The sequence below is a fragment of the Puntigrus tetrazona genome, chromosome 6 (assembly GCF_018831695.1).
Source record: "Puntigrus tetrazona isolate hp1 chromosome 6, ASM1883169v1, whole genome shotgun sequence".
NCBI classification, from domain to species: domain Eukaryota; kingdom Metazoa; phylum Chordata; class Actinopteri; order Cypriniformes; family Cyprinidae; genus Puntigrus; species Puntigrus tetrazona.
In genome coordinates this window covers 10,581,633-10,608,082 of record NC_056704.1, presented here as the reverse complement: position 1 = coordinate 10,608,082, position 26,450 = coordinate 10,581,633, and the positions used below count along the sequence as shown (strand labels likewise).

The 26,450-nt window shown below is 38.7% G+C and overlaps 1 protein-coding gene across 2 annotated transcripts in view; it reads left to right on the top strand.

Annotated features, from left to right (window-relative positions):
• The window catches only part of ntn1a (netrin 1a), a 255,680-nt gene that overhangs the window by 227,443 nt on the left and 1,787 nt on the right, over positions 1–26,450 (top strand). Inside the window, exons 2-5 of one of the 2 annotated variants that reach the window (XM_043241769.1) lie at positions 8,010–8,198; positions 15,300–15,449; positions 17,178–17,231; positions 23,214–23,288. In XM_043241769.1, coding sequence (XP_043097704.1) covers positions 8,010–8,198; positions 15,300–15,449; positions 17,178–17,231; positions 23,214–23,288 — 468 coding nt within the window. The remainder of the gene's footprint in view (positions 1–8,009; positions 8,199–15,299; positions 15,450–17,177; positions 17,232–23,213; positions 23,289–26,450) is intronic. The other variant, XM_043241770.1, reaches the window with a different exon arrangement.

Sequence of the window (26,450 nt, the reverse complement as noted above, 5' to 3'; positions counted from 1 at the left end):
TGGCTGGAAGTGTATTAAAGCATGTGTTTTTGTATGCACTGTGGTCTGAGCCCCTCCAGAACCACCAAAAGTCCCGTATTCTTAAATTCATTGCCAAAACCTAGCATGTTTCATTACTAACCAAAAGCAGTCATGCACAGCAGTGCTCCTGGGCTCCCATGTGGATGAATTTATAATTATGAAGAACCGGAGGTACACAAGTCATAATCCGAGCGTTCTTCAGCCAGTGATGAATAATGCAGCGGATATCATCCCAGGAGTTGGACTCAAATTAAAAGGTTATGTTGTGCGGTTGTCAATAAAAATGTACACATTTGCCGCACATTCGTTTAAAGGTCAGTGTGTTAGTGAACTGGGGGTTGATGAGCATGAATACAGATAAATATGTGACCCTGGACATCGCTTTTTTTTTTTTGTTTCTTAGGATAAATTTAGTTGAAGGTGCAAAAAGGTCGAAATATTGGGAAAATCATTTATGAAGTTGTCTTAGCAAGGCATATTATTAATATATTATTGATATATTTACAATGGGAAGCACAAAATATCTTAATGGAACATGATCTTTACTTAAGATCCTAATGATTTTGCCATTAAAGAAAAATCAATCATTTCGTACCCTCGAGTCTTAAGACTGGTTTTGTGTTCCAGGGCCATGTATGTTTTTTGATTTGTTTCTCTAAATAAGCGGGTCATATCTGCCTCCTTTAGATATCATCGCCAAGAGCAAACAGAAGAACAGCAATCGAAACTTTACGACTAACATTTTTTGCCGTGCCTGTTTTAACGCAATAAGAACAAGCGGGTAAAAATGAAAGGCAGGTTGTCGTGTGTGTGTTTGGGTGCGTGCGTGTGTGAGAGTGATTCTCTGTTTGACAGCCCTCGCATTTGTCTTGAATTAGGACTCAAAGGGCTTGAGTCAGATCCGTTTGACTCCGGGGTTCACGTACAGGTGGAAACAAAAGCTCGAGCGCTCTTCAGCTCTCTCAGCATGTTGGGCGGAGAAGAGAGGCACTACACGAAATGTGCGTCCTGTTAAAAGTATACTGTTGACGTGTGGGACGTGATCCTCCCCCCGCTGTGTGTCCACACCAGTCCGTCTGATCAAAGACTCAAACGGTAATACGCTCTTTTTCTGGCTGCCTCGACTCCTCTAATCTTTTATTTGTTTATTCCATGCCAAGGTGATAGTTTGGAAATCTAACACTCTTTCACTCCACGGCTGGAGGAGAGGAGAGGTGGTACCTCACTCTCTAAACATGTGATTTGTAGGTTTTCACTTTTTCGGGACTCATTAAAAGCATTCCAGATTTGAGTCGTGATTTGGCTAATAGCTGTTTATATTTTTAAGAGCTATTTTTAATGTTTACGTTTTACTTCACAAAGGTGCAGACAGCCATCTGCATAAAGAATAAATAATTTTAGACAGGTATGTTTCTTGTTGACAAAATGTCAGGGTCTTGGGAACAATCCAGTATAGCTTTTAATCCACCTTGATATGTTTTAAAAGTCTGCATTTCTTGCACATGTGTGTAATATGATTTTTGTAGTTTTACATTATACTTTATAACACAATATTTCTGCCTATATGTGACCCCTGACCACAAAATACATTTTATGGGTCGGTTATTGTTTTTTTAATGCCAAAAATCATTAGGATATTAAGTATTTTGTGAATTTCCTACCATAAATATGTGCAGTTACAATCTGTGCTATGAACTCTGGGAGATTAAATATAAAAATTTGAGAGAAGATTCCATACGAGCACAAACTGCGCAGCGTATCTGTGTTTGTGGTGTTCCTTAAAAATATTGAAACAATATTATTAGACTGTGAATGTGAAAATGGATAATTTCCCTTAATTGAGAGCATAATTGAGAGCATTTCATGAATTCCATTCCATCACTATGAATGCGATTTGAAACTTTAAGCTTTAAAAAAGACATAAAAGCATAATAAAGGAATCATACGAGTCTTTGTGTGATAACTGTATTCCAAATGTTGGATGACAGCTTAAATACCAGGAAAAAGATAACTGCATTTAAAAAAAGATTCACTGACACTGTCGGGAGAAACACATGCCATGTGCCTTCAAGTTCTTTATTTTTCTCAGTGCAAACCACTGAATATCTTTGGTTGGCCACAAAACCACAATGCAAACGTTCATCATTGCCTCGGTGATGAAGTAAACGCATATGTTCCTCTGGGAAATTTTTTTTTGCCAGTATTGATTTAAGGCACAGAGCAAAAGCCTTGAACTGACGCAACATCCGAAAAACGCATGTGCAGGCACACACATGCACGCTTACATTCCGCTCACACACACACACACACACACACACACACACACACACACACATGTCATACAAGCTCCCAAGCACACTCCCCACGCTTAACTTTGCTGAAAGACGAACAAACCAAAACAAGGCTGGTGTGGTGATATCTAATATTTTCTCATTAAGTCTTACAGGGCTCTTGGGCTAATCGCATTACATAAAAGGGCACACAAAGATTACAACTAAACTAGGCATGTTTCTCTTCCTCTTCCATGTTTGTTTAAAAGCCCAGTAAGGATAGCACCCCTCGGCATAACTTCTTGGTGTTAGGTGTTGGTATTGAGTCTGGTGGCACCGACCCCCGGTCCAGGAAAGATCTCACGCCCTGGAGTTCGTGACATATGACTGGTGATTTTTGACACTAAAGGTCAAGACTTACACCTGAGACGGTGTTGGAACAGACAGATATTACATGCCTGAGATGTTTCTCTGCTAAAGGATGTATGAGCTGTGAGTGGATTCTTTAGCTCTAAGTCACGGAATGCGGGTTTGTTTTCAACCCCGTTTGATTTAGTGCACCACCATTTTAGCAATGCTTCACCGAGCGTGTTGTTTCATTCATAAAAAAAAGTGTACAATAGTGCAATCACCTTCTATTATGAGGGCTTCGCACATTTTCCTCCCTTTGAGCCTTTGCTTAGATTTCCATCAGTTTTTACATTAAATATATTACAGCGTAAGCTAAAAATCCTTGAAATCTGATACATTCGATGCTCTTTTCACCCTTCACTCAAATTGTTGAAATAACAGCTGTAATCTCTGAATTATGTGTAAGGGGTGACGTCTTTTTATCTTCACTCCGTCTGACAGACCCGAAGAAAAAAGGCCAATAGTGTTGAGTGCTGGACCGATATCTCTGATAACTGAGGAGAATTACAAATGGCCTCTAGTCTGACACTGTTTATACAGCACACTTTTACAAATAGAGTAAGAGAATTAGCATTAATCTCCTCGTTGGGAAGGTTACTTTGGAAATGTAATAGGTTACGGATTACGAGATCATATTTAAAATGAGTGTAATTACTTTAAAAGTGCTGTAACTTTTCAGTTGCTTTATTAAAGTAATGCAACAGATTACATTTGATTACTGTTGAATCCTTTTGAAACGTTTAAAGCAGGCGGGCTTTACTTTATAGTGGTACTCAACACTGATTACTGTCAGACATTTAAAATCCTTCATCACTTGTTTTCATAACTAATTTAATTACTTTTTTCAGTAACTGTACTTAATTATAATTATTTTGTATTGTGTAATATTGCATGTATTTAGTTGTCAGGTTACTGGTCAGGTTAACAAAAATATAATCCTAAACACGCTCCTGATAAATGGGATGCTGTACCGCTCTTTTTCACCATCTTCAACTAAATGCATCTAAAAACCAAAACAAATCTTGGTCTATTCCAACTAATCGAACAGAATTTCCTCAAACACTCTCTTAGTGTTTTATTAGTTGATATAGATCATGTTTTGCGGGAGTAACACATTGTATGCACTGCTGCTCAAAAGTTTTATATCTGTTAGATAAGTTTTTGTTTAGCAAAACGTCTCTTCTGCTTCTAATTAAAAAAAGGTGCTAACAAATAACAAGCACAACAAAATCAAGCTTCTGACACCCTTCTAAGAACATTCTTAAGGCAGTAAAAACCAATTAGCTGCACTCCAAAGCTATCGCCTTACACTCTTTCCTCACGGCTCTACGTGTTTATCAGACTCTCAGTGAGCTGAGCCGAACTAAAGAGGGGACGGAGACAAAACGCATCTGGTTTGGCTTTCTCCTCAACCTAGCCAATCAGAAGAGTCATCTCACCCCTTTATCTCTGCCCGGAGTTTATCGGCTAAGTGGATGTGTAGCTACAAGTGTGGATAGCTTGTTTTGTCGGCTTCACCGATGAGGGTTTCTGCGTTCGCGAGCCTGGGTGAACAACTAGGTGATCTTCCGTTCAGCGGTTAGGAAGTACCTCCATAGGGATGAGGTTTCCTCCCACTTCCAAGAGCTTCTGTAATCTTGTTCCGTCACATAAGGCGACATTTAAATTATGATAACGCTTCTAAGGCAGATGACATGACAAGATTAGTGAGTCTGAAAGCTCTTCAAAGATACATCAGAAGAAGCATGCAGGCCGAGCGAGGTGTGAGAGCGGGTGTCAAAGGGCAAAACGAGCAGATCGCAAGATGTAAAAGTGAAACAAAATGTGTCTGACAGTGAGGTGGTTGTTGGGGGACGACGTATAATGTACAGCCGCTTTGTGTTTGCTCCCATTGAGAGGCAACCACCCTGAATCCTGCGTGCCTGTAAAAAAGCAGGTGCGAGGAGGCTGTATGCTTTGTGTGTGAGTGTGTGTGTGTGTGTGTTCACACAGACAGGGTCGTATCACAACAATCACAATCTCAATCATGAGGAAACCAGATGAGGTACTGAAACAGCTTTTCCCAGCTGCCCTATGTATGTTGAGGTTGTTTTTTCATGAATGAGGGCAAGAGGAAGCAGTGTGAGCCAAATACTACTACCAATAGCTTCACATGTTGACAGTGCAATTTCCTTTCAGTTCTCTTAGGTGCATAGTGATGCCACAACAATGTTTTCCAACTGTTACACACACACACACACACACACACACTATATATATATATATATATATATATATATATATATATATATATATATATATATATATATAGACAGTGTGAAACTAACAGTAAATGATAAATTAAATCAAATCTCACTTAATTTAATCTTTTAGTATATGCATTGATTGTAACAACTGCAACAAATTACAATCTAAGACAGCGCATGCTGCCCAATCCATATAAAACATCACTTCTTTTACCACAGATTGTTTTAAATCATGTTATGAAGAAAGAAAGAATACAGCTGAGAGGTTTTCGGGTGATGTCATTGTAATAACAGATTTTTCTCATTACTTTGGTAAAACATACTGTTGTGATTAGTTTTCTCAGTTTTATGCCTGCCCAATAGTAATATATGGAATTTTTGTGCTTTGAAAAAGTAATAAAATGTAGTACTTTTTTTTTTTTTTTTTTTTTTTTTTTTTAATTTCAGAGAAAACATCTTGGATTTTCTGTTTATCAATAAGTTCAGCAAGTCTGTAGAAATTTAAAGAGGCCGAGGGCTGCACAGTGGATTGCATTTGCCTTGTTAGCAAAAGTGAATAATCCATAGCTACAGGGTAGGAAGGATCAGTTTCCACTGGGATCCAAACAAGCAGGCGGAATTAATACCAACAGTATGCCTGTTTGAAAGCAAACAAGCCGTGCATGGAGTAAGTTTGAAGAGGAGACACTTCTAGGACAGGCCAAATTATCATTCTTCATGTCCTGCAGGCATCTCTAAAAAAACTATTCCAAGTTTGAATTGTTTTTGGCAGCAAGAGGAAAATCCGTGGAGATGAGGCAAGAGTATTTTGGGAGATGCTAAGTGGAGTTTTACCAAAAAATTAAAAATAAGAAATAAAAAGGTCACTCTTTACCAACTAGATGGCATTTTACACAAATGACAAACAGTGACTAAAATAAAATAAAAAATAAAATAAAAAAATAAATCAAATTAACGCTCAAACATTATTTACATTTTTTTGTGTAAAAAGATTTAAATCATGAGATTAATTGTAACTTATTTTTTGTTATGTTATACAATGCTTTTTATAAAAAAAAATACACATTTTATTTTACATTACATGCATTTTCGGTGTACTTTTACAAGACCATGCTAATACAATGTATTGTTACTACATGGATTTAAGGATTGGTTTATGGTGCTATAAATGCAAAACAAATATTTCTTTCGGTCATACTTTAATAATTAACATGTTGGCTTTAGTAGCTAATTATTTACAAATATTTAAAAAAAAAACGTTTTATACGTTCGCTTGTTTAATCACTGAAGGGGTTCATCATATTTAGTCGTCCTTGGCATTAAGTTAAATAATAATAAAAAAAAACCCCATTGTTTTGGTTCCAGTCTTGGTGAAGTTAATGCATCTGCTTTTGTAAGTTGTTATGCCCTTTCATCAAAATGCTTATTTTGTCTTGAAGTCTCCTAGCATCAGACCAAATAAACACTCAGAGAATGTGCATCAGCTTCGCCTCGCCAGCAGTTGTCTGTGCTTGAACAGCCCAAAGCATTTTGGTAGGAGGGTTGGGATTTATTGTTGAATAATACATGAGGAGGAGCCACACCAATGTCTCACCCAGGCTTAATGAAAGAGAACATGTCTGCACACAAATCAGTCATGAATAAACATCAGACAGTAATTAAACTTGGTGGCAGCAACTTTATTCATTAGTAAACAAGCAAGAGCACGGCTTCCTGTGCATGGTGGGGATTGGGAATGAAACGGTAATTGGAGGCCTTGTCTGATATTGCTTGGCATCTTTGGAAAAGAGCAGGCCTGGTCAGAGAAAAAGCTCAGGAGCTGACCTCATTATCAGAAGTTAATTCCCTGTCACTTCATCTGCTGCAGTCGGTGAAGACATAGCTGTCAAAGTGAGGCCTGTATCTGTGCTGCATAACGATTAGAAAACTTCTCTTGATTCTTGCTTTAGACTGTCCAGTGACTTTCACAGCATACGATGTATGTAATCATGTGTAAGCAGCGCCTACAGGTGGTACTCATTAACAAATATTTGTGTCATTTCCTTTTTTTCAGGTTTAATATAAATTTGTGTGTCTAAATATCCAGTAAATAGCTTATCTAAGTAATCTGAAAATGTACATTTGGTAAAATAATGTAAAATCTAAAGTGGAAAGTGTATTAGTAACCATTTACCGAGGTAACACCAACACAATTAAATAACTAACTTGCTCATTTCAGTGTTTGAATACTGGAAATACATTCACAAGTCTGGTTCGGTATTTTATTAATATTATTTTGAAAGAAATGAACACTTATCAAAAAAAGCAGCAACATTTCAAATTAATTGACAGTTTTTAATAAACGCTGTTCCTTACAAATATCTGTTCATCACTGAATCATACGCAGTACATATTTGGTGTCATTTGTTAACATTAGTTCATGTATAAACTAACGAACCAACAATGAGCAATACATTTATTACTGTATTAATTCATCTTTGTCAATGTAAATACAATTGCACTTTTTTGTTGTGCATTAACTAATGTTAGAAAACACAACGATTTATAAATGCTGTAGAAATATTATTCAACATTAGTTCACGTTAACTAATTGAGCGTTGTAAAGCGTTACCGTATATTTTAACACTGATAACTTATTCAAACCCAAATCAGCACATTAGAATGATTTGTGAAGAATCGTGTGACACTGAAGACTGGATAACGGCTGCTAAAATTCAGCTTTGCCATCACAAGAAGAAATTGCACTTTATAGTATATTAAAATAATAATAATAATAAAAATATATATAAATGCAGTTATAAATGCACAAATAAATGCAGCTAAACATTTTAAAATGCATGTTATCCCTTTTTAAATATTATGTTGTATTGTTCTACAATTTCATACTGATGATAGTTTAAACACCATATCTTTTTTTAATGCTGTAGCATTCCACCTGTGTTGCTCACAGTATTCAAGATACTAGTCAGTATTTTGATCTTCCGATTTAAACGTACTTGTTTAGCACGACAGAGGGTATGCCGTTTAAACGAATGCCTCTTCTTTGTTTCCGTTTCAACAGCCTGCAACTGTAACCTCCATGCGAGGCGCTGTCGTTTCAACATGGAGCTTTATAAACTCTCCGGGAGGAAAAGCGGAGGAGTCTGCCTGAACTGCCGTCACAATACGGCGGGCCGCCACTGCCACTACTGCAAAGAGGGCTACTACAGAGACATGTCCAAGCCCATCTCTCACAGAAAGGCCTGCAAAGGTATGAAGGGTACTGAATCTAAACACCACAGGCGAAAAGAGCGACGAGGTTCGGTCTTAAGGGCCCAAAGTCTGCAACTTATTACTTGACGCTTCCATAGGAAAGCGGAAAACGCTACGTCTAAACGATTAGCAGGCTGTTTTCTACACAAAGAAATTCACACAGTACCACAAAGGAACCAATTAGGTGAGCCGGCGACCATTCTTAATGCGTTACCCCTCAAATGAAGGAGTCAGCAGGTCCAAAGGAAGAATTCTCACATTCCTGTGCTCCTCAACCCCCATGAGTCTCTGTCAGCATGCAGCCCAAGGACAGGGATGTGGGTGGGGGAGGGGCGGAGGAGGAAGGTTACATCTTTCTGACATAGAGTTATTGGGATTCATTTGGGGGATGGTTTGACAGGACAAGCCAAACAAACAGAGGAGAGGTGTGAACTGATCCTCGTTACAGGTCAGATGAGTGAGAAGAATTGAGGTTAGGGGGAGGACGGACAGGAAGGGAATAAGCCAGCAGCTTTCCACAGGTGTGCAACTGGCTGGCGAAAGCACGCTTACCTGGGAGCTGTCCGGAGGAAAAGAGAGGGAAAAGGACAGGCTTTTCTCACCTAACTTTGCCGCGGGGCAAAGATGCTTTGTGCAAACAGGCCCCCCGTCACACCTTCTCATCTCCTTGTAACAAGGTCCATTCCGCTGCTGTCCGTGACGGCTTAGGATCATTTACTTCCACCTTTAGCTCTGGGTAAAGTATTAGGTCCGTGCTTGAAAGTTAAAGGCTCTGCTGTTCCAAACAGATAAACAGGTAAATAAATAAAAGCATCCATCAACCTGACAATGAAGACGGCGGGGAATGTTTTTGCATCGTGTGAGAATGTTATACTTGAAGGCTGAACAGAAGGTGTTTGTTTTCCCGCATGCATGAGTCCTCATTTACAACATCCACACAACAAAGCAATTAACCCTGCTGTTATATAGAGGCGGCTAGCGTTGTAAAGAAGTTTGATTTATATTTAGATTTAAACTGAGCTGGAGAAACAACTAAATATTTGAAAGGGAATTTTTAAAGTTGTATTTTAGAAATGACATCTAACCAGGTAAATGTATTTCATTTTACATTTACTTTTTTAATTCAATTTGAGACATTTGTATTATTAGTGATATTTATCAGTATAATTTTAGTTTTAAAGTTTGTGCATTTTATATATGAGTACAGACTCATAGCAGATTTTCAACACCTTAAAATGTTCAGATGAAGGCTGATTGATTTAGGCACATTTTCATGCAAATTCAAACATCTTTAATTAATGTAAAAAATTTTTGTTCTCTGACTACAGATCACATTCCACCTGATGAATAAAAAAAGATTAATGAGCATATAATAATATTCTCTGCATGGAAAGGCATTACAAAAATGCATAACCTAACCAACATATCCATTCTACCATACTCCAGACTGACATTTACCCCTCTCTGGGCTCTCGTTTGATTCTCCTGTCGACTTGGAATGCAAACAGACATTCATCATCCGACTGTGTGTTCCGCTAACCCCCATGCTATGTGTCTTATTGAGGGAAGAGAACTTCTTTTTTTTTTTACTTCCTTTCTCCTGTGGACAAGACTTGATTCTTTCAGCATCCCATTACTCTCATTGGTGAGGTCTGCACTGTGGGGATATGATGGCTGGTCAAATGATGCATTTAATTGCAGAATTCTGCACACACTTCTGTAATGCAGTGTGCAAAAGGAAAAGATGAGTCTGAAGAGGCCGAAGGTCATCTGTGAGCTTGAATATGTTGTTTTAAAGTGACAGATTTACAGGACGTGACTCAGTCAAGCTGGCATTAGATCACTCTTCGGTTTCAGTTTTTCTGCTTTCGCAAGGCTTCTGTAATTAAAATCAAGGGTGAATAATCCTGCAGGTCTCTGATGACCCTGGGCCTCTTTTCTAACGTTTTATTAAAATGATCTGCTTTGCTTGGAAAGTTAATGAACTCTTCAGTTTCCCTGAGATTTGAGACAGAGGCCATGGAGGATTTCCCAGGCACTTGGAAGTAGGGTCAACAAACCAAATGGAATTCACTAATGGTTCAAGGAAAACTTTAAAAAAGAATAACAGACTAAAAATAGCCATAATACCCTTTAGATTCTTACAGAATTAGTAATAAACCCTTCAAAATATTCATGTACTACTATGAAAGATGTATTAATCAATTCTGGATTCAAAATGCATCATTGTAAACCATAGCCATTGCTAACTTTTTCTAATACATGCGTATCGAAAAGAAGATTTGATGCAATTGTAGAAAGCTTTATTATTTCAAAATTGACAGTTCTAAAATGTTTGCTGCTGCTGTCATCCGTTTGCATGCTTTTGTCTGTCTCTATGCGTTTCTCATTGCTCTAGCGTTCTTTCGCAACAATCGTCCACATTTGTTCTGTTTTTGGTCAAGTCATTTATCTTCAGGTTCAACTGCCTCATCAGACTTTTGTTATTTTATGCTTGGAACATTTATCAGCGCTGCCAGCACCATCACAATAGGCACAAGCTCAAAACCTAAAATATTTTACTTGCTTGGATACTTCATCGTTTCGCTCCGGTTCTCCTACATGACACACTCTTGAGGATTAAACACAAAAAAGCACTGCACTTTTCAAATGAGAGGGAGACCTCCTGTTAATCTCGGCTGAATGTTGCTTCATTTTAAACAGTTCTGAAAACACATTTCATCATGATTTACAAAATCTGTAACTTAAACAAGACATTTCGTTCGATTTAATCCTGAAATTTGCCAGAGTTAGAGCCCCTAATGTAATTACAATCAAACACTGTCCAAGTTACACAGCTGTATTAGGTTACATCAAAACAGATGTACAAAAAAGGATGTGTGGCAATTATAGAAAGGTGACAAATGATACGAAGCATGATATTTAATTCCTGCCAAAGAAAACATTTTCACAAGCTAAATATGCGATGTATTGCAAGTTAATGAAAAAAGGGACAAGTGTGTTGTAATATAGAGCACCTAACTCCCCTCATGCTCATTAATTTAATGTGTTCACCACATATTTTCTCTTTTTCTTTTGACAAATCCACACACTCTTAATCAGAGCAATGAAATAGTGGCAACTATATATTATAAAAATTAGCTCCAGGAAAAACAATTACAGTGTTTTCCGTTCTCAAAAAGAGATTCAAATCTGAAGGTGCCTGCTTCTTGTTTAATAAGTATTTTGTTGAAGGGAAAGTTCATTTCTTATCATTCACTCATTCTAAACCTGTATGACTTCATTTCTAACGTGGAACAGAAAATAATATATTTTCAAGAATGTTGGTAAGCAAAATGTAGCTTGCTCAGAATAGCTTCTCTTGAACTGTAGCCTATTGTCATGATGACATTGTAACAGTCACGTTGTGTGTTTAATACTCACGAATGACTGGTGAAGCCAACCAACCAACATCAAATTCATACAACTTGTTCCAGGGGGTAACAGGAAACCTTCAAATTCATAAAGAACATCATTCATAAGGAACAAAGATTCTGCCGCACTCTGTATTAGGTTAGAGCTTCTAATGAGACTTCAGCCGTCTGATTTGTGGCTTTACCCTTCACGAACCACACTTTAAACACACAAAGTGAAGGCAGCTTTGCATTGCAAGGTGCATCTTGTTCCTCTCTTTGAGTTGTTTGCCCCATAGGTTTAATTTATTCTGCTTAGGAAACATTTTCTTCATCATTTCTAGTGCCCACTGGAGTGTGTGACTCCTTTGAAGATTAGATTTGATAAATGAGCCATTTTGTTTTAATACAGTAAACCACACTCAGATCATATAAAAGTGTGGCGCCCTGCAAACCATCAGCCACGCCGGACCATCGTCACCCCGTTGGGTGGGATGTTAACAGTTCAGACATTTTTGGTTAGCTTGCAGTCTTGGTTCAATATGATATGGAATGTTTATATGGATTGCTAGAACCAGCAAGCTAAAGAGAATGACATCAGCCTCTGATGGGATCCTTTAGTCAGTCGATCTAATTGTGCCTTCCATGTGCGGTTACCATGGGTTTATATACAAATAGACAAAATGAAAGGCTCATTTTCTCCCCATCCTCATTAGGGTTCTGGGAAAAGCTAAGAAAGGTAGTACTGAGTACACTGGTAGAGACGCTTGCAGTGAGAGCTGTGTAGTGTTTGTGGTCACACTATTACGCCTTTGAACATGTGTCTTGCATTGTCACAAAACAGTACTATTATTAAACACAAATAACCTCTTCTGTTGGGGATTTGAAAATATTATTTTACATTACCTCACTTTTTTCTTTAGATTTAAAAAAAAAAACAACTTCTTTTGTGGCTGGCTTCAATTAGAATGTAACACATAAAAATGGCAAAACGTTTGTCGACAAAAAGCAGTTGTGGTTATTGGAGTGATTTATCATTTCGTTAAATGATTATGCTAATGCTCAATATTGCAAAAAGGGGGTAAAAAAGTGAATATTTGTCCCAGAAAACCCTAACATGAATTTAAGCAAAAACAGACACTCAGAAGATATCAGAAAAACTCTCAGTGGTTTGTAGAGTGAAGTTGCTCTCATTTTCCTTTCCCTATATTGGCTTCAGACATTTTTGCGGACCAGTGCAGAAACTAAGCACTACAATGCTGAGCCTGGGCTGAGCTGGCCGTCCTCCAGCAACACACAAATTACCCCACCGACTCTCAACATGATGTTTTTAATGGAGGAGAGGAGCTCAGACTTCAAACAGCAGCTTTATGGTAAACTATTGGCAGGGATCTAAACTTCTCACATTGTGCAATCTGCTCTAGTAAAGCTGCCGCGTGCAGATCTCTTTCAAATGGAGTAAATGCTCTCACCAGGCACTCAATTTTTGGCCTGTAATCTCTTGTGTTCTTTTATAAATGATAATAAGGTATATATAATGCTCCAAAAAATGCTTCAAGAAAAGTGGAAACGGAGTGACTTTTTCCCCCACGGAAAACAAAAGAAAGGTTTGAAATGGCATGAGTAAATAATGCCAGAAATGTCATGTTTGGTTCCTTAACGTTTATCTGTGAAATAAAAAAAAGACCTCCAGGCTTGTATATCAATAAACTCTCAGTTTAGTCCTTCTGGAGCAGGGACATGGCAGTGTTGAGAGTGAGTGGACGAGGAGAGGAAGCAGTAGACCATATCTATTGCAGGGATCTGGTGTAGTAGCACCACTTCACTGCTAAGTGGACAACCACTTAAACACTCCACTCCAGACACTCTTATCAGACAACAGAAGCTAAAATGTTCGAGAGACATACACCTGCACTCAATGTGTTTTACATTGTTTTTCTGGTCGGCTTAAGTGATGATTTGGACAGTTGTTGGGCAGATGCTGCTTTCCTCAAGAGAATCCCTCTCTTTAAATTTCTATTGTAGTTATTGTACTACAATGAAATAATAAGACTTAAGTGTGAATCATTTTTTTATGGTGAACACTATTATTCCAAAAAAAAGCATTTTCACACCACGCATTTCTTGGCTCTAGACAGCGTGATGGTTCCTCTCTCTCAGGGTATCTTCCTGGTTACGTTCGCACTGGCAGAGGATCTATGAAGCGGCCAACATCAACGTGTTCATTTGTGATATTTACAAACGTCAACAACCAGTGGATGGAGAGCAACCTGATCGGAGCTGGATAACAAAGAGGGAATGTAAACGCACAATTTACGCAATTGGAAGAGCTTGAAGATCTGACTAAACCTCCTATGACAACTTCCAGTGTTAACAATAAGACTAAGAAATGCTGCAGACAACAGGTATCACTGTTTTCCATGTTTGAGGAGTAAATACTTTCAGTGTCACTAGTAGTTCCTATAGAACAGTTCTAGACCCTACTCTAAAGCAGGAGCTAATTTAGCTTTCCAAAACTAAGTTCCTAGAACTAAATATGTTCCTAGTTCCTGTGGTGTATTCTTGGCATGCATCCTTTGGTGCAAAAGCTTCTCTAGAATATTACTTTTCAACTGCTGCAACAGGATCAGTGAGTCATGAGCATTAATGTCCCTCAATTAATGATGCAATTACAACGGCTCATATATATATATATATATATATATTGCAGCAGAAACCTCAGCATGGATCATCCATTTCCACAAAGACAGAAAACCATTTCTGAAAATGACCTGCACCGCATTTAAGGGTGTGAAGCCGTTTCATTTATTAGGAATTAGTCAGCTGAGCTGTTTATTGAAACTTTAGGGTGGTTTACTGCACATTTGTGACGAGAGATGAAGTGTGGCAATTTTCTACCTAATGACAACTCCAAAGACAAGACATAAACTTGGCTTTGATGACAAGAGAGTGACAAGCGACAAGAGACAGACGCGCAGGGAGTGGCTGCATTGGGACTGGAACTTCACTTCACTGCTCTTAGCGTAGGCTTAAAAGAAATAAAGTCTTTCTGCTTCATTACTCATACAAATACACGAGCCAATTTATTCATTTAATGTGTTAAACATTTGACAGCGTATCACTTCTACAGTGCCGGTGGGGGAAATATTGAGCAAATGGCATTGGACTCTCTGCGAAATAACTTTCATGTAACCACCCATGGTGAGAATTTAAGAAAACGGACTTGAAAGGAGTTTTGACACAAAGGCAATACAATCAGTTCACAAGCTTTAAGAAGTGGAGAGAGACGCTGAGCCATATGTTAGAGAAAGACCTCCCAAGAGGAAGGAAATGTGACAGACATTATTGGCACAAGCAATGTTCTGATGAAAAAAAAAAAAAGAAGCTAGCACATGTTATGGAAACATATTTTCAGGAAATGTGTTTATTATAAGATATTTTTGCCGATTTGAATATTGTTATAGAGTTTTTGTGTTGAATTTATATGTGTGTGCATGCTCTTGTCACGAGACACGCTCTTTAAAGACCGGTCACCGCTTTCACAAAACATGCCAACCTTCACCAATCTTCACCCTCTTATTTCCCCAGACTTGGGCCCTAAAAGCTACTTGTATTGTTTATCTGTGCTTTTTTGTATGTATGTACTGTTTGTGTGTGCGTTTCCCCACACGTGTGTTCTTTTATCTCTTTTCTTCTGTTCCTCGCAGCCTGTGATTGCCATCCTGTGGGGGCCGCGGGCAAAACCTGTAACCAAACCACAGGCCAATGCCCCTGTAAAGACGGTGTGACGGGTATCACATGCAACCGTTGTGCTAAAGGCTACCAGCAGAGCCGATCTCCCATTGCCCCCTGCATAAGTATGTGGATCACTCAATGTCAAGATCTCTATTTTTTTTTTTTTTACCCCTTCAATCCCCAATGAGCCACAATGCACTCACAAATGTTTTTGTCCATGGAATTCAATACCGAAACTCCTCATGAAAATCTGCATTTATAAACTGTCGCGGTGGAAGGAATTTGAAACCATCTCTTGTTAAGGTCATTCCACAGACATTCTTTATTTCATAGACCGAATGACATTTCGAAGAACTCAAAAGTATCTTCGCTGCATGATACTGGATGAAGCTTAATTTAGTAACCATCGCTGGTGTTTGCGTTTCAAATCAAACTCATGTTTAATTGGTGCTTTTGTCGATAAAACAATGCTTGGATACCAAACAGCATTTAGAAGAGAAAAAACAGAACGGCTCTGGAGAAACTTCTGGCAGGGAGTTTAATGGAATAAATTCAACCTATAACCAAATCTTATATCTTTGATTTTCCTGGGAAAGTCGCAGGCACTGATGTGTGAAACCTGGAAAGGTGCGCGCTCCGGTAATTGAACTGAAAATATTTAGTTTCTCTCATAATTGTGAAATAATCTGTTTTTATTTTAATAGCCCTTATAAATTTAAGCAGCTTCGAAATCCGTGCCGAGCTCAGTTTAACACGAGGAAGTCTTGGCTACAAATACTACTATGTCCTCTTATTCCGAAGACCATAAATCAATAGGGTTCAAATATTTATAACAGGCCCGTACCGTAATTTAATCTGGCATTAAACTCATTCCCATGTTCACCAAGCGGAGCCCAAGATGTGTAGTGCTGATATTGGAAGAAAAACCACCGCAGAAAATGTGTATCACTGTACAGCGCACATCTTTCCAAAACGCCAACAGCAAAATTGACTTTTATTTTCTTTATTGAGCTACACTTTAAACCGCTCAATGCTTTTTTCCAAAGCCTTATTGATTAAATATGGCTAAGATTTGACATGTCATGCAGAATAACTTTACAGAGTGATATCATTATTTACGCCTTGTTTACTGACCAAAGCACCATAAAAGCATATTTTGGCTCTGGGCCATTTCTTATGGTCACAGTTTAAAAAAGAGCATAAAAACAGTTTTGAACCCCAGCCGATGCTGAAGATTGTTCATGATTTTCTTTTAAATCAGAAGACTTGATTCTTTCTTCCTTCGAATGGCTCTTTTTTGCATGCTTGTGCACAGAGCACATGAGCACTCTTTTATCAGCTTCTTCATATTTCTCTTAGTACGCTTGAGCTGTTCCGGTCCTCCTCTTGTATTGTCCTCATGGCAGTAACCGCCTTTTCTTTTTTGTATATTTACGTTCCGACGCAGCAGAAGACTATTCTTATTTTTTACCACTTTTTATGAATTCAGTCACTTTGTTGCAAAGTTCTTTCGACACGCATGGCTTTACTGAGTGTAAACTTCCCTCCGTTCGTGAAAAGGCCACGGAAGGAACGATGAAAGAATCAAGTCTTGGACGTGTATCGTACCGTTTCTCGTTACAGCAGAAAAGTCATTTTGTCGTGCAAACATTTTTGCCTTTCTGCGAACCGACGTTTTGTAAACCACTTTGAGAACGGATTTGTAAACAGGAATTGTCTTTTGTATCTAATGTGCAATTTTGATATCATCCTTAAATATAATTGTTTAATTGCAATAATAGTCATTATTGAATTTTTTTATCATGCTTGCTTTGTTCATTTTGCTAACTGTGCTCTCTTTTTTGGAACAGAAATTCCCATTGCTCCACCAACCACCACCGCAAGCAGCACAGAGGAACCTTCGGGTAAGTTATTCAGACCGATCTCAGTCTTTATTGTTTAAAGTAGAATAAATGCTAGATTCACACTTGTTTTGCTTTGTAAAGGTTCCTTTCAAACTGATAGAATACTTGTAAGTGTCCTAGGACTGAGAACTTTGGGCCAGTTTTACTAACAGCTAGCTCCAGAGCAAATCATCTTCGGGCATTAAAATATTAGTCAGATTTACCAGAGACACTCAGTGACCAATTAGTGATGAAAAGGCGTGGACACATTTATTTTTTTGCCTTACCTGACGCAAAATTTATGGAAGGACAGTATGCACTCGTCAAATTACTGGTATTTGCACCATTATTTAATGCCCAAAAATGACTTGAAATGGCTGTAATTACTGTTGAGATAGGAGGCACAGCAGAAAACAGGGCAGAAGGGAGAACGTGGTAGAAGGTAGAGGAACTGAGATTTTTAAGGGGATCTATTTTTACAGTTACATCCCTTGACGTGTCCGTTCTTGCCGCAGATGTTTTATAAATATGTCTAAAAGTAAGCAGAACGTCAGACTTAACTTCTATGCCTGCCAAATGATTTCATTCAGCGTCACACAGTAAAACATTGTCCGCAAATATACAAACGCTTCGCTAAAATTTCTTGCAATTACAGACTAAGTGTCTCCTGATCAGATGTTTAATTTCTTCACTGAGCCATCAGCTTCTCTTCTTCCCCAACATAGTATTGTCAACATAGAAAGTGAACATGCTTTAGTTTACCCGTATGGAAAGTTTTTGTTGAAGAAATATTCGTCATTCTCACGGACAGAGGAATTTTAGCGTGCAAAAAAAAAAAAATCTTTGCAGCTGTTGGTTGATCGTCGCAGACCTCTAATGCTTTACTGACAGATAAGATTGACAGCAGAGCTGCTGGTATTCTCTCTCTCGTGGACCTCATTTCATTCTTCTCTGGGATATTTTCTCTGCCCCCACATTTTTCTTCTACCGTCTTTTATTCTCTTTACATTTCTTCCTCCTTTGTCCTAAAATACCGACTCACTCTTCTCAAGCCCATCTGAAACCAATTCCGTGTTTCATGACTGGTAGTTTGGCTCTTGCCAAATGTCAGAACAGCATTGAGGAAACTGACTTTCTTTAATGGACTATCAATGATTTGAGATAGAGGGTGTTATGACCCATGCAAAATAAACAAATAGGCAAAGCGAAGGGAAAAGGTTATCCCATTTACCACAATGTGTTTCCATTTGTCATGGCTTGACCCTAAAGCATATGGCAGCACATGTGCAAAACTAAACTTGCATTGTGCTTGTCTTCGTATTTTTTTTAGAAAAGAAAAAGCAGTGCTGAATAAATACAAAATAATTAAATTAAATTAAATTAAATTAAATTAAATTAAAATAAAAATCCATTTATACTGTGTAATTTCTATTAATATTTTATATTAAAATGAAAATATTTCTTGCTTTTATTTCTGACACAATGAAGATTTTTTTTAATTACTAAAATGTAAGAAAGCTCAATGTTTTCCAGCAAAATAGAGTGCTGTATAACTATAATTTGTATAATTTCATTTTTATTATTTCTGTATTTATTTATTTTTCAGCAACAATCTGTCACATTTTAGACATTTCTTTTTTAATGAAAATACAAATATGATGCTGCAAAATTTTTTTAATTGGAATTAATTTCAGATTTTCAATTCAAACTATAAAGGCAAAATGATGACACGCTAAATACGCCCTTTCCAACCATATATCAGGTCAATGAAAGTTATATTTCAAAATCAACGTTTTATTTTTTTTTTCAAAATGTAATTTATTTGCAAAAATGGAGTGACCTTTAATCCAGTCAACGGGGCCACCGCTGATTTTGAGCTCTTAAAATGCTCGACCCATCTGGTTTTGAGAGCAACCCTCCGTGGAAAGTGCAGCATTCCAAATCAAGCTGATGGAGAGGTGGAGCACAGGACGGACATATTTGAGTGCCCCCATCAAAATGGACGCTCCGGACCACCCACACGTGCTGCTATGGGACCGCATACATTATACCTTCACTCCGGGCCCAAAGCTCACCTCAGGATAGCGCAATACGGCAGAAAAATATGACCTCATTCAACAGATGATTGCAAACAGATGTTCTTATCAGGGCACCTCCACCCTTCTCTGTAGCGGTTGCCCACGCAGAGAAAGACTGCGACTGAGAGAGAACCTGTATGTTCTTGTACAGAGGGGTGGGGCAGGCAGCTGTGTAGCAGGTGTCTATGAGAATGAAATAGGGGAACGGCAGGAGGACAGAGGAAAATCCAGAGAGGAGAGGAGAAGAAGGATATTAATATGTCTTCAGTACCGCCACATGGAGGGGAGGAATGCATTGCGAATACCTCCGATTGCTCAGCTCAGACAAAACACATATTGTGTGGCGAGGTCATGCATGGTGTGAGTCACCACTCCCAAGACCCCTGCATAATCCCTCAGACACACACTCATCTATGACTGACAGAGATGTCTCTACAAACCTGCTTTAGGTGATCAGCGCCTCTTATTTTTACAGTCATTGTTTGCATGGATTTGTAGATGCCCGATTATACATTTTTTTATTATTTTACATAACTAGTTAAAAAGATAAATGTCGTATTTACTCACCCTCATTTTGTTTCACATGCATGTGATCATCTAGCAACTCACTATAGTTGCTTATTAGCTTGCACATCAACATATTATTACTTATAAAGCACATGACTATGTTCTATATCCCTAATCCTACTACATACGTAAATGTAACAACTACCTTACGAACTATTAATTTAAAATTAGGATTAGAAAAAAAATAGGATACATTTAAATAAAATAGGTAAAATTAGGATTTTAATGAGGCAAAATTAGGATTTGTTAATAGTTAGAATTTGAACAATTATGTAAAAAATGCACATACATTATAAAATATTTGTAAACAACGTCGATCTTTTCCTCATGTAAAACAATTTCATAACTTGAGACCTGGAATATATACACATACATATATATATACATATATATATATACATATATACACATATATATATATATATATATATATATATACACATATATATATATATATATATATATATATACACATACATACATATATATTCCTACTTTGTTTCATTAAAATTAGTCCACAGAACACTGTAAGAATTTTTTTTTTTAAATATTCATGGACATTAGTCTGTGCCTTTTAACACATGTACAAAATGGTCTTTGTACCCTGAAGGTTATATTAGCATCTTAAAGTATGAGTATGAGTATGAGTTTTTACCCAGCATGATTACAAACCGCCTCCCATCTTTTTATGACAGAAAAGAAAGTCATATAGACACACAAGGGTGAGTAAATAATGACCGAATTTTCATTTTTGGGATCCCTTTAACACTTTCACCCTTGTAAGACCAAATGGTCTCCTAGAACTCAACAAGGCTTCTTGTGATTATAAAAGGAAGGAACAAAAAAGGGGAGTGAGAGATAGAGGGAGGCAAAGTGAGAATTAGAGAGAGAGACAAAAAGGAGAGTGAATAGTGTTGAATTAGTGTCTCATCATGAATGCAAAGCTCTCATCTAATTTAAAGCTGCCCTCTCCTCTCTCTCATACCGAGTGTTGGCAATGGTCTCCACACATCTCTGGGCTTCATTTACAGTAATGAAGTTGATTTCTTCCCATTCTCTCCCCATTAGACCGATGCGACCGCGACCAAAACAAAGTCTGAATCAAAACTGCACGCGCTGTCCGGTCTGTTTCTTTAAACCATTGTCAGAGTTCGGGAGACAGCTATTTTTCCCCAAAGTCCTGAATGGGATGAAAAAACGGACGACAGAAAACGAGAAGGATATTTTGAGAGGTTGAGAGGAAGAAGAAAAAAAAAAAAGCAGTTCCCTTTGGAATAGACCCAGCTTGCCCATTGAGTCCCTGCCCCAGTGGGAGCTTGGGGCTCTGGCTATAATCTAATTACATGCTTTATTTGCAGCAATTTGTTTCTCAATCAGTCTCATTCCGCACAGAGAAAGCCTTCCCCCTGTGCGCTTATTCACACCTCATTGTTACAGTTCCCAGATCTGCGATGCGCCCGTGAATAGGATTGTCTGTTCCATCGGAGGTCCGACTGGAAACAGACCTCAGGTCAGCTTTAGGCTCTTTTTGCTAACAACGGAGTACAGTGTCTGGCCGCCTTCAAGCGCTAAAAGCCCGCAGGTTAGATTGTCAGTGTTAGATGTCAAGGCTTTTCAGAAGTGCTGAGTGACGCTGAATAGCGCAGACTCGAGTTATTCTCAGTCGAATATCCAGACCAACAACTTCGCCTCGACATCTAGCGACAGAAAGAATTCGTCCACAAATGTTTCCCCGCAGGGGTCCCCACAGTCAGCGTGTAACTGGTGCCCTCCACTCATTCTTCAGTGTCAAACAAGCCTCACATTCAAACTTACACGCAGCTTTCTTTTTACTCGCTGGCACCGCTAACAGCCTCAACTAGACTCTGTGCCAAAATCTCTCGTACGCAGCTTTCGCTCGAAAAGACGGCAGGAAAAACATCCATTAAGGTGACGCCGGCCTCTGTGGGAGCATCATGATGGGACGGCGAGCTAACCCTACTTCCCCTAACTCAAGAGGGGGCACAATGAGTACATTTGTCCTTGCTGCGGGGGACGAGATGTTTAAATGGGAATCTCAGGGTGCTCATCACCTCCTTAAAGGAGAGCTAATGAGAAATGATGGCTTTCAAAAGGAAGTATCGTGATGGCATTAAACAGGGTTATAGGAAAACAAAGCAGTTGCTCTACAGTCTTCATTTAAATGGAAATGAAGCTGCCACACTATGGACTCTCAATTTCATTTCGGTTACAGTTTCTCTGCCATTTCCAATCTACAGTGTGCACGCTTTGACTCGCCCAACCCCACCTCGGAGTCCCTCGCGCAACCACTTCGGCGCGACTACTTTCACGGGCATTTTTTTCTGATTCCTTCGTTCCCCGGGCAACCTCATTCACACAGAGAGAATAGCGAGTCCAAAAGAAAGTAAAAGGCAGGCATGGAGCGAGGGTCGGCCGAAACAATGAAGTTTGTTCATATGCAGGCGAGCTGAAAGCTTTTTCGCTCCCCCTCCTCCGTCTTCTCATTCCATCCATCCACTAAAAGAAGTCCATGACAATGTGTGGGGCGTAAGGGGAACAGCAAGAGAAATCTTCTCTATTTAAACATCTGCATGCTCTAAAGAGGTGCTTTTTAATGAATTAATCGTCGTACAGCCACTGAGGCGCAACTCGCTTTCGTTTGGACATGCTAAAAAAAAAAAAAGTAGCGCAATCTTAACCAAATCTCTTAGCCGAAACGCCACGTTTCTTCTTTATTTTTACACACAACAAGCTTTTTAAACTCTTTATGAGCTGCTAATTTCCCCCCTGACCTCCCTTTGTGCTCGGACAACCCTTGTTCCCCCTTCACCGCCACCTCCCTGAGTGGCGAACCAATAAATGCCAAAGGTTGAAATGGTCTTCAGGGATTGCTGTGGGGGAGGGTGGCATTAGGACAGACGTACAGGGTGGGTTGACAGGACCGGGAGGGAGGAGTCGTGATTCAAAAAGCCCTAATCAGGCCCATCGTGGCACTGACAGTGGAGACAAGGGTGAGAAATTAGCATGGAGCTGAAAAAAAATCGCTGGGTGGCACAATACGCTTGGCCTTAGAGGGCTCCCATCAGAGCAGGGGAGGATCCAGACATCCAGAGAGCAGAACGAGAAGGACCTTTTGTCTCCTGCTTTTCTAAGGAGCAAAAGACACTTTGCTGAATGCCTCACAAGCCCTATTACAGCCTTACAATTAAACTGGGCAGATGGGTGTCACAACAGGCCAGGGCTTTGGGATAGATGTGTAGTTTGCAGAAGTGTCTCTTTTTTTGACAACGTTCCCTCTTTTGCATTCTTTAATTGTGTTTTTTTGCCCTTCCTTTCTTCTTTTAACCTCCAACTTTAGACTGTGAATCCTACTGCAAGGCTTCTAAAGGCAAGCTGAAGATCAACATGAAGAAGTACTGCAAGAAAGATTACGGTGAGTGACAAAAGTGTGCACCGCGCTCCCACATTTACGCAGGTGGCTCAAATCCTTGCCCTCGACAACATCTTTATTCTTCATCCAAAGCTGAATTCCCTCGAGCCCCCTCGGCGTTGGTATATTGTAGTGATGGCTTGCTCAGGGCTTTCAAGAAGAAAGTCAAAGGATCAAACAGGAGGAAAGGCCATCAGTGAAGGGTTTAGGGGAGGCTGCGTTGATGGACAGCCCAGCAGGTATTTGAGCCCAAAGCGGATCAAGCCGTGGCGGTGTGACGGGCAGAAGGGACCGAAGTGCTCACAGATATCCTCATTAGGGGAAGAGCATGTCCCTGTCTTGCATTCCTGGGGGCAGCAGGCCCTCTCTTGTCCGTGAAAAGGAGCAGATGTGCAAGCCCTCTCCTACAGAGGTGGGGCCGTTTCATCAGTCAAGCGAGACCCCGTGGAACTTAAAGAGCTTAGCAGATTTAATAACAGCCAGAGCATTTTAACAGCTCTTTTGATTCATTTCAGAGAGCACCGATCATTTAGTGAGGGTGGATAAATTCAAATATACCCTGATATGGGTATATCTATAATTGTAATTAAAAATGAATAAAATGTGTACTAAAAAATATATAGTATAACATAAAAAACATGTCGCCTTGATCTTTGACAGAGCTATTATATGGGTCACTGAGAATTAACAGCGCCCACAAATAAAAATAGAAAAACACACATTTGACAAGAAACAAAATGTAGTATTCATATTAATGTTGGTATTAAATTATTATTATATTATTTTCAAGGTTTGAATGTAATGATCAAAAGCATCATTTTTTTGTCATATACATATGTCATATATCGTAGATTGTTAATATAGAAATATTATGTTTTGGGGAAATTGCACCAGATCACACTTTGCAAACTGAACTAACTCCTTTTTCATTAAAAAAACCCCCATCAAAACGTATGATTTTTTCTGCACAACATTTGTTTTTTTTAAGCATTTATAAACATCATAAACATCACCCAGAAATGCAAAAAACGTCTTTATGATATCAGGAAAGCTGCATCAGCCTGATCAAACTGATCAAAATGAACATGAATTCAGAAATCAAAACAATGCACATCCTAAAAGAAGAGCCACTGTACCTATGAACGGCATTGTTTAATTTTTCTTTAAAAAAGAAAAATAGATCCAGCAGCCAGAAAAAAAAAAAAAGAGCATCGTCATTGACCCATATGTACACATTTATTATTGAATTGAGCCGGATATCATTATACTACACAAATGCTTTTGTAATTAACGTACAGGCTGTAAAAATGGTATGTGATAATCGTAACAATAAAGACATGTTTTGAAGAACACTGCATATTACAGTAAGTATTTATGCTCAGGTGAAAAACTCAGAGGATCCCCGCAGTGTAGAGAGGAGGTCTGCCACACATTGCTGGCTGCATCTTACGTGATGAATACTCAATGCCGTCACCTCCTGCAGACCGCCTTTGCATGTTCTCCTTTCTACACTGCCATTACTCATTTAATACTCATTTAAGAATTTATCCAGATAATATGGTCCCCCGCTGCATTCAATTTACAGTTGTCCTCACTTACGGAGAGCCGGCCAGCTCCCTCTTTACAGAAAAGTGAACAATCTAGGATAAACTCCCACATTCTGAGCATTAAACCTAATCCCCTTTCCTTCTGCCTTCTCGAGCATCAGGGGGGCTTTATGCTACAGCAGCATGGGGGGAAATGGCTGGAAATGGTTTTGAACTTGAAGATGGAGTCATCTAAAGACTTATAGGGGAATTGGGCCCTTTGTGGCATGATATTTACAGCCTTATGCCTCACTGGCACATTACCCATAAAACACCACAGGATTCCTGACCACAGCTGTTGCAGTCACTAGATAAATGACTTCCACTTTTCCAAATGGTGACACGGACATAAAGTTATAGTTTACTCACTCTCATTTGCGATGATTTTCGGGTGAAAGGAAAAGCATTTGATTTACCGTATTCACCCTCAACGCTGTTACAATTTTATTTTATTCTTATTTAAATGACAGAATATGCAAGTTAGGCTTAAACTCAACGATGGCACAAAATAATCAAACGCTATACAATTATTGAAGTCATATGATTTTATTTGGGAAACTCATCGAAATTAGTATTATTTAACTGTATCATTTTTTTTAGTGAACATCTAAAATTTCACCTACAAAGCTACTGAATGGCATCATATCATTTATTAAGAAATCGTATTCAAGTTCACTGATTTGCTTTCAATTATATGTAAGAAAACCGCAAGGACATTTGTCAAAGATTCATCTTTTGTGGAAATGGATTTTTTTTCCATTTCCACATTCCATTTAAACAATTACCACTGATTTTAATCATTAAACATATTAAGGAATTTGCTGTTTAAACTGAATGCCATTAATTAAACACAGATGTTGCAATTTAATTGAATCAAAACACATCTGTAGCATCTTATTGTAGAACGTTGCATATCCTGGTACCGGACACAAACGAGAAGTTTTAACTCAGTCTATATATATCATATATAAACCGATTCCTGTAAATGTGAAACGGGGTACTTATAAGTGAAACTTGTGAAAAACGTGGATTCTAACAAGCAGAATGTTTGAAACCTGGGGTTAAATGTTGTATATCAGAGAAAAAAATGTGTCCGGTGATGTGCATAATCTAACACTGGCCTTTAAAATGTTGGCTAAAGTATGTAAATATAAACAGAAGCACAGATGAGCAAGCGTTAGCCTGAATGATACAGCCTCAGTCTTTAGCCAAGCGCAAAGCATTACGCAGACGAAATTAAATCTGCCTGTTTTGCTGGTCCTTTTTGTCAAAGTCACCTTACAAAGCACCTTGAAGGCTATTAATAATGAAAGGGGAACAGCATGAGTCTACAGGCAGTTTAAGCAGATTTCGAGGATTCACACTTGCAAGGAATCTCAAACTGCGACGGGGTTTGAGTTACATGCTTTATTTGAAAGCACTTTAAACTGAAGGCTGACCTGCATTTCTGAGGCGACTGAGACGATACAAACGACTTAATCAGAATTAGAGCCAGACTCTGAATATCTCTTCAATCGAGGCACACGGGTGCAGTGTGTTGCAACATTTCTGTGGTGCAGGATGTGCACATTTATTTATT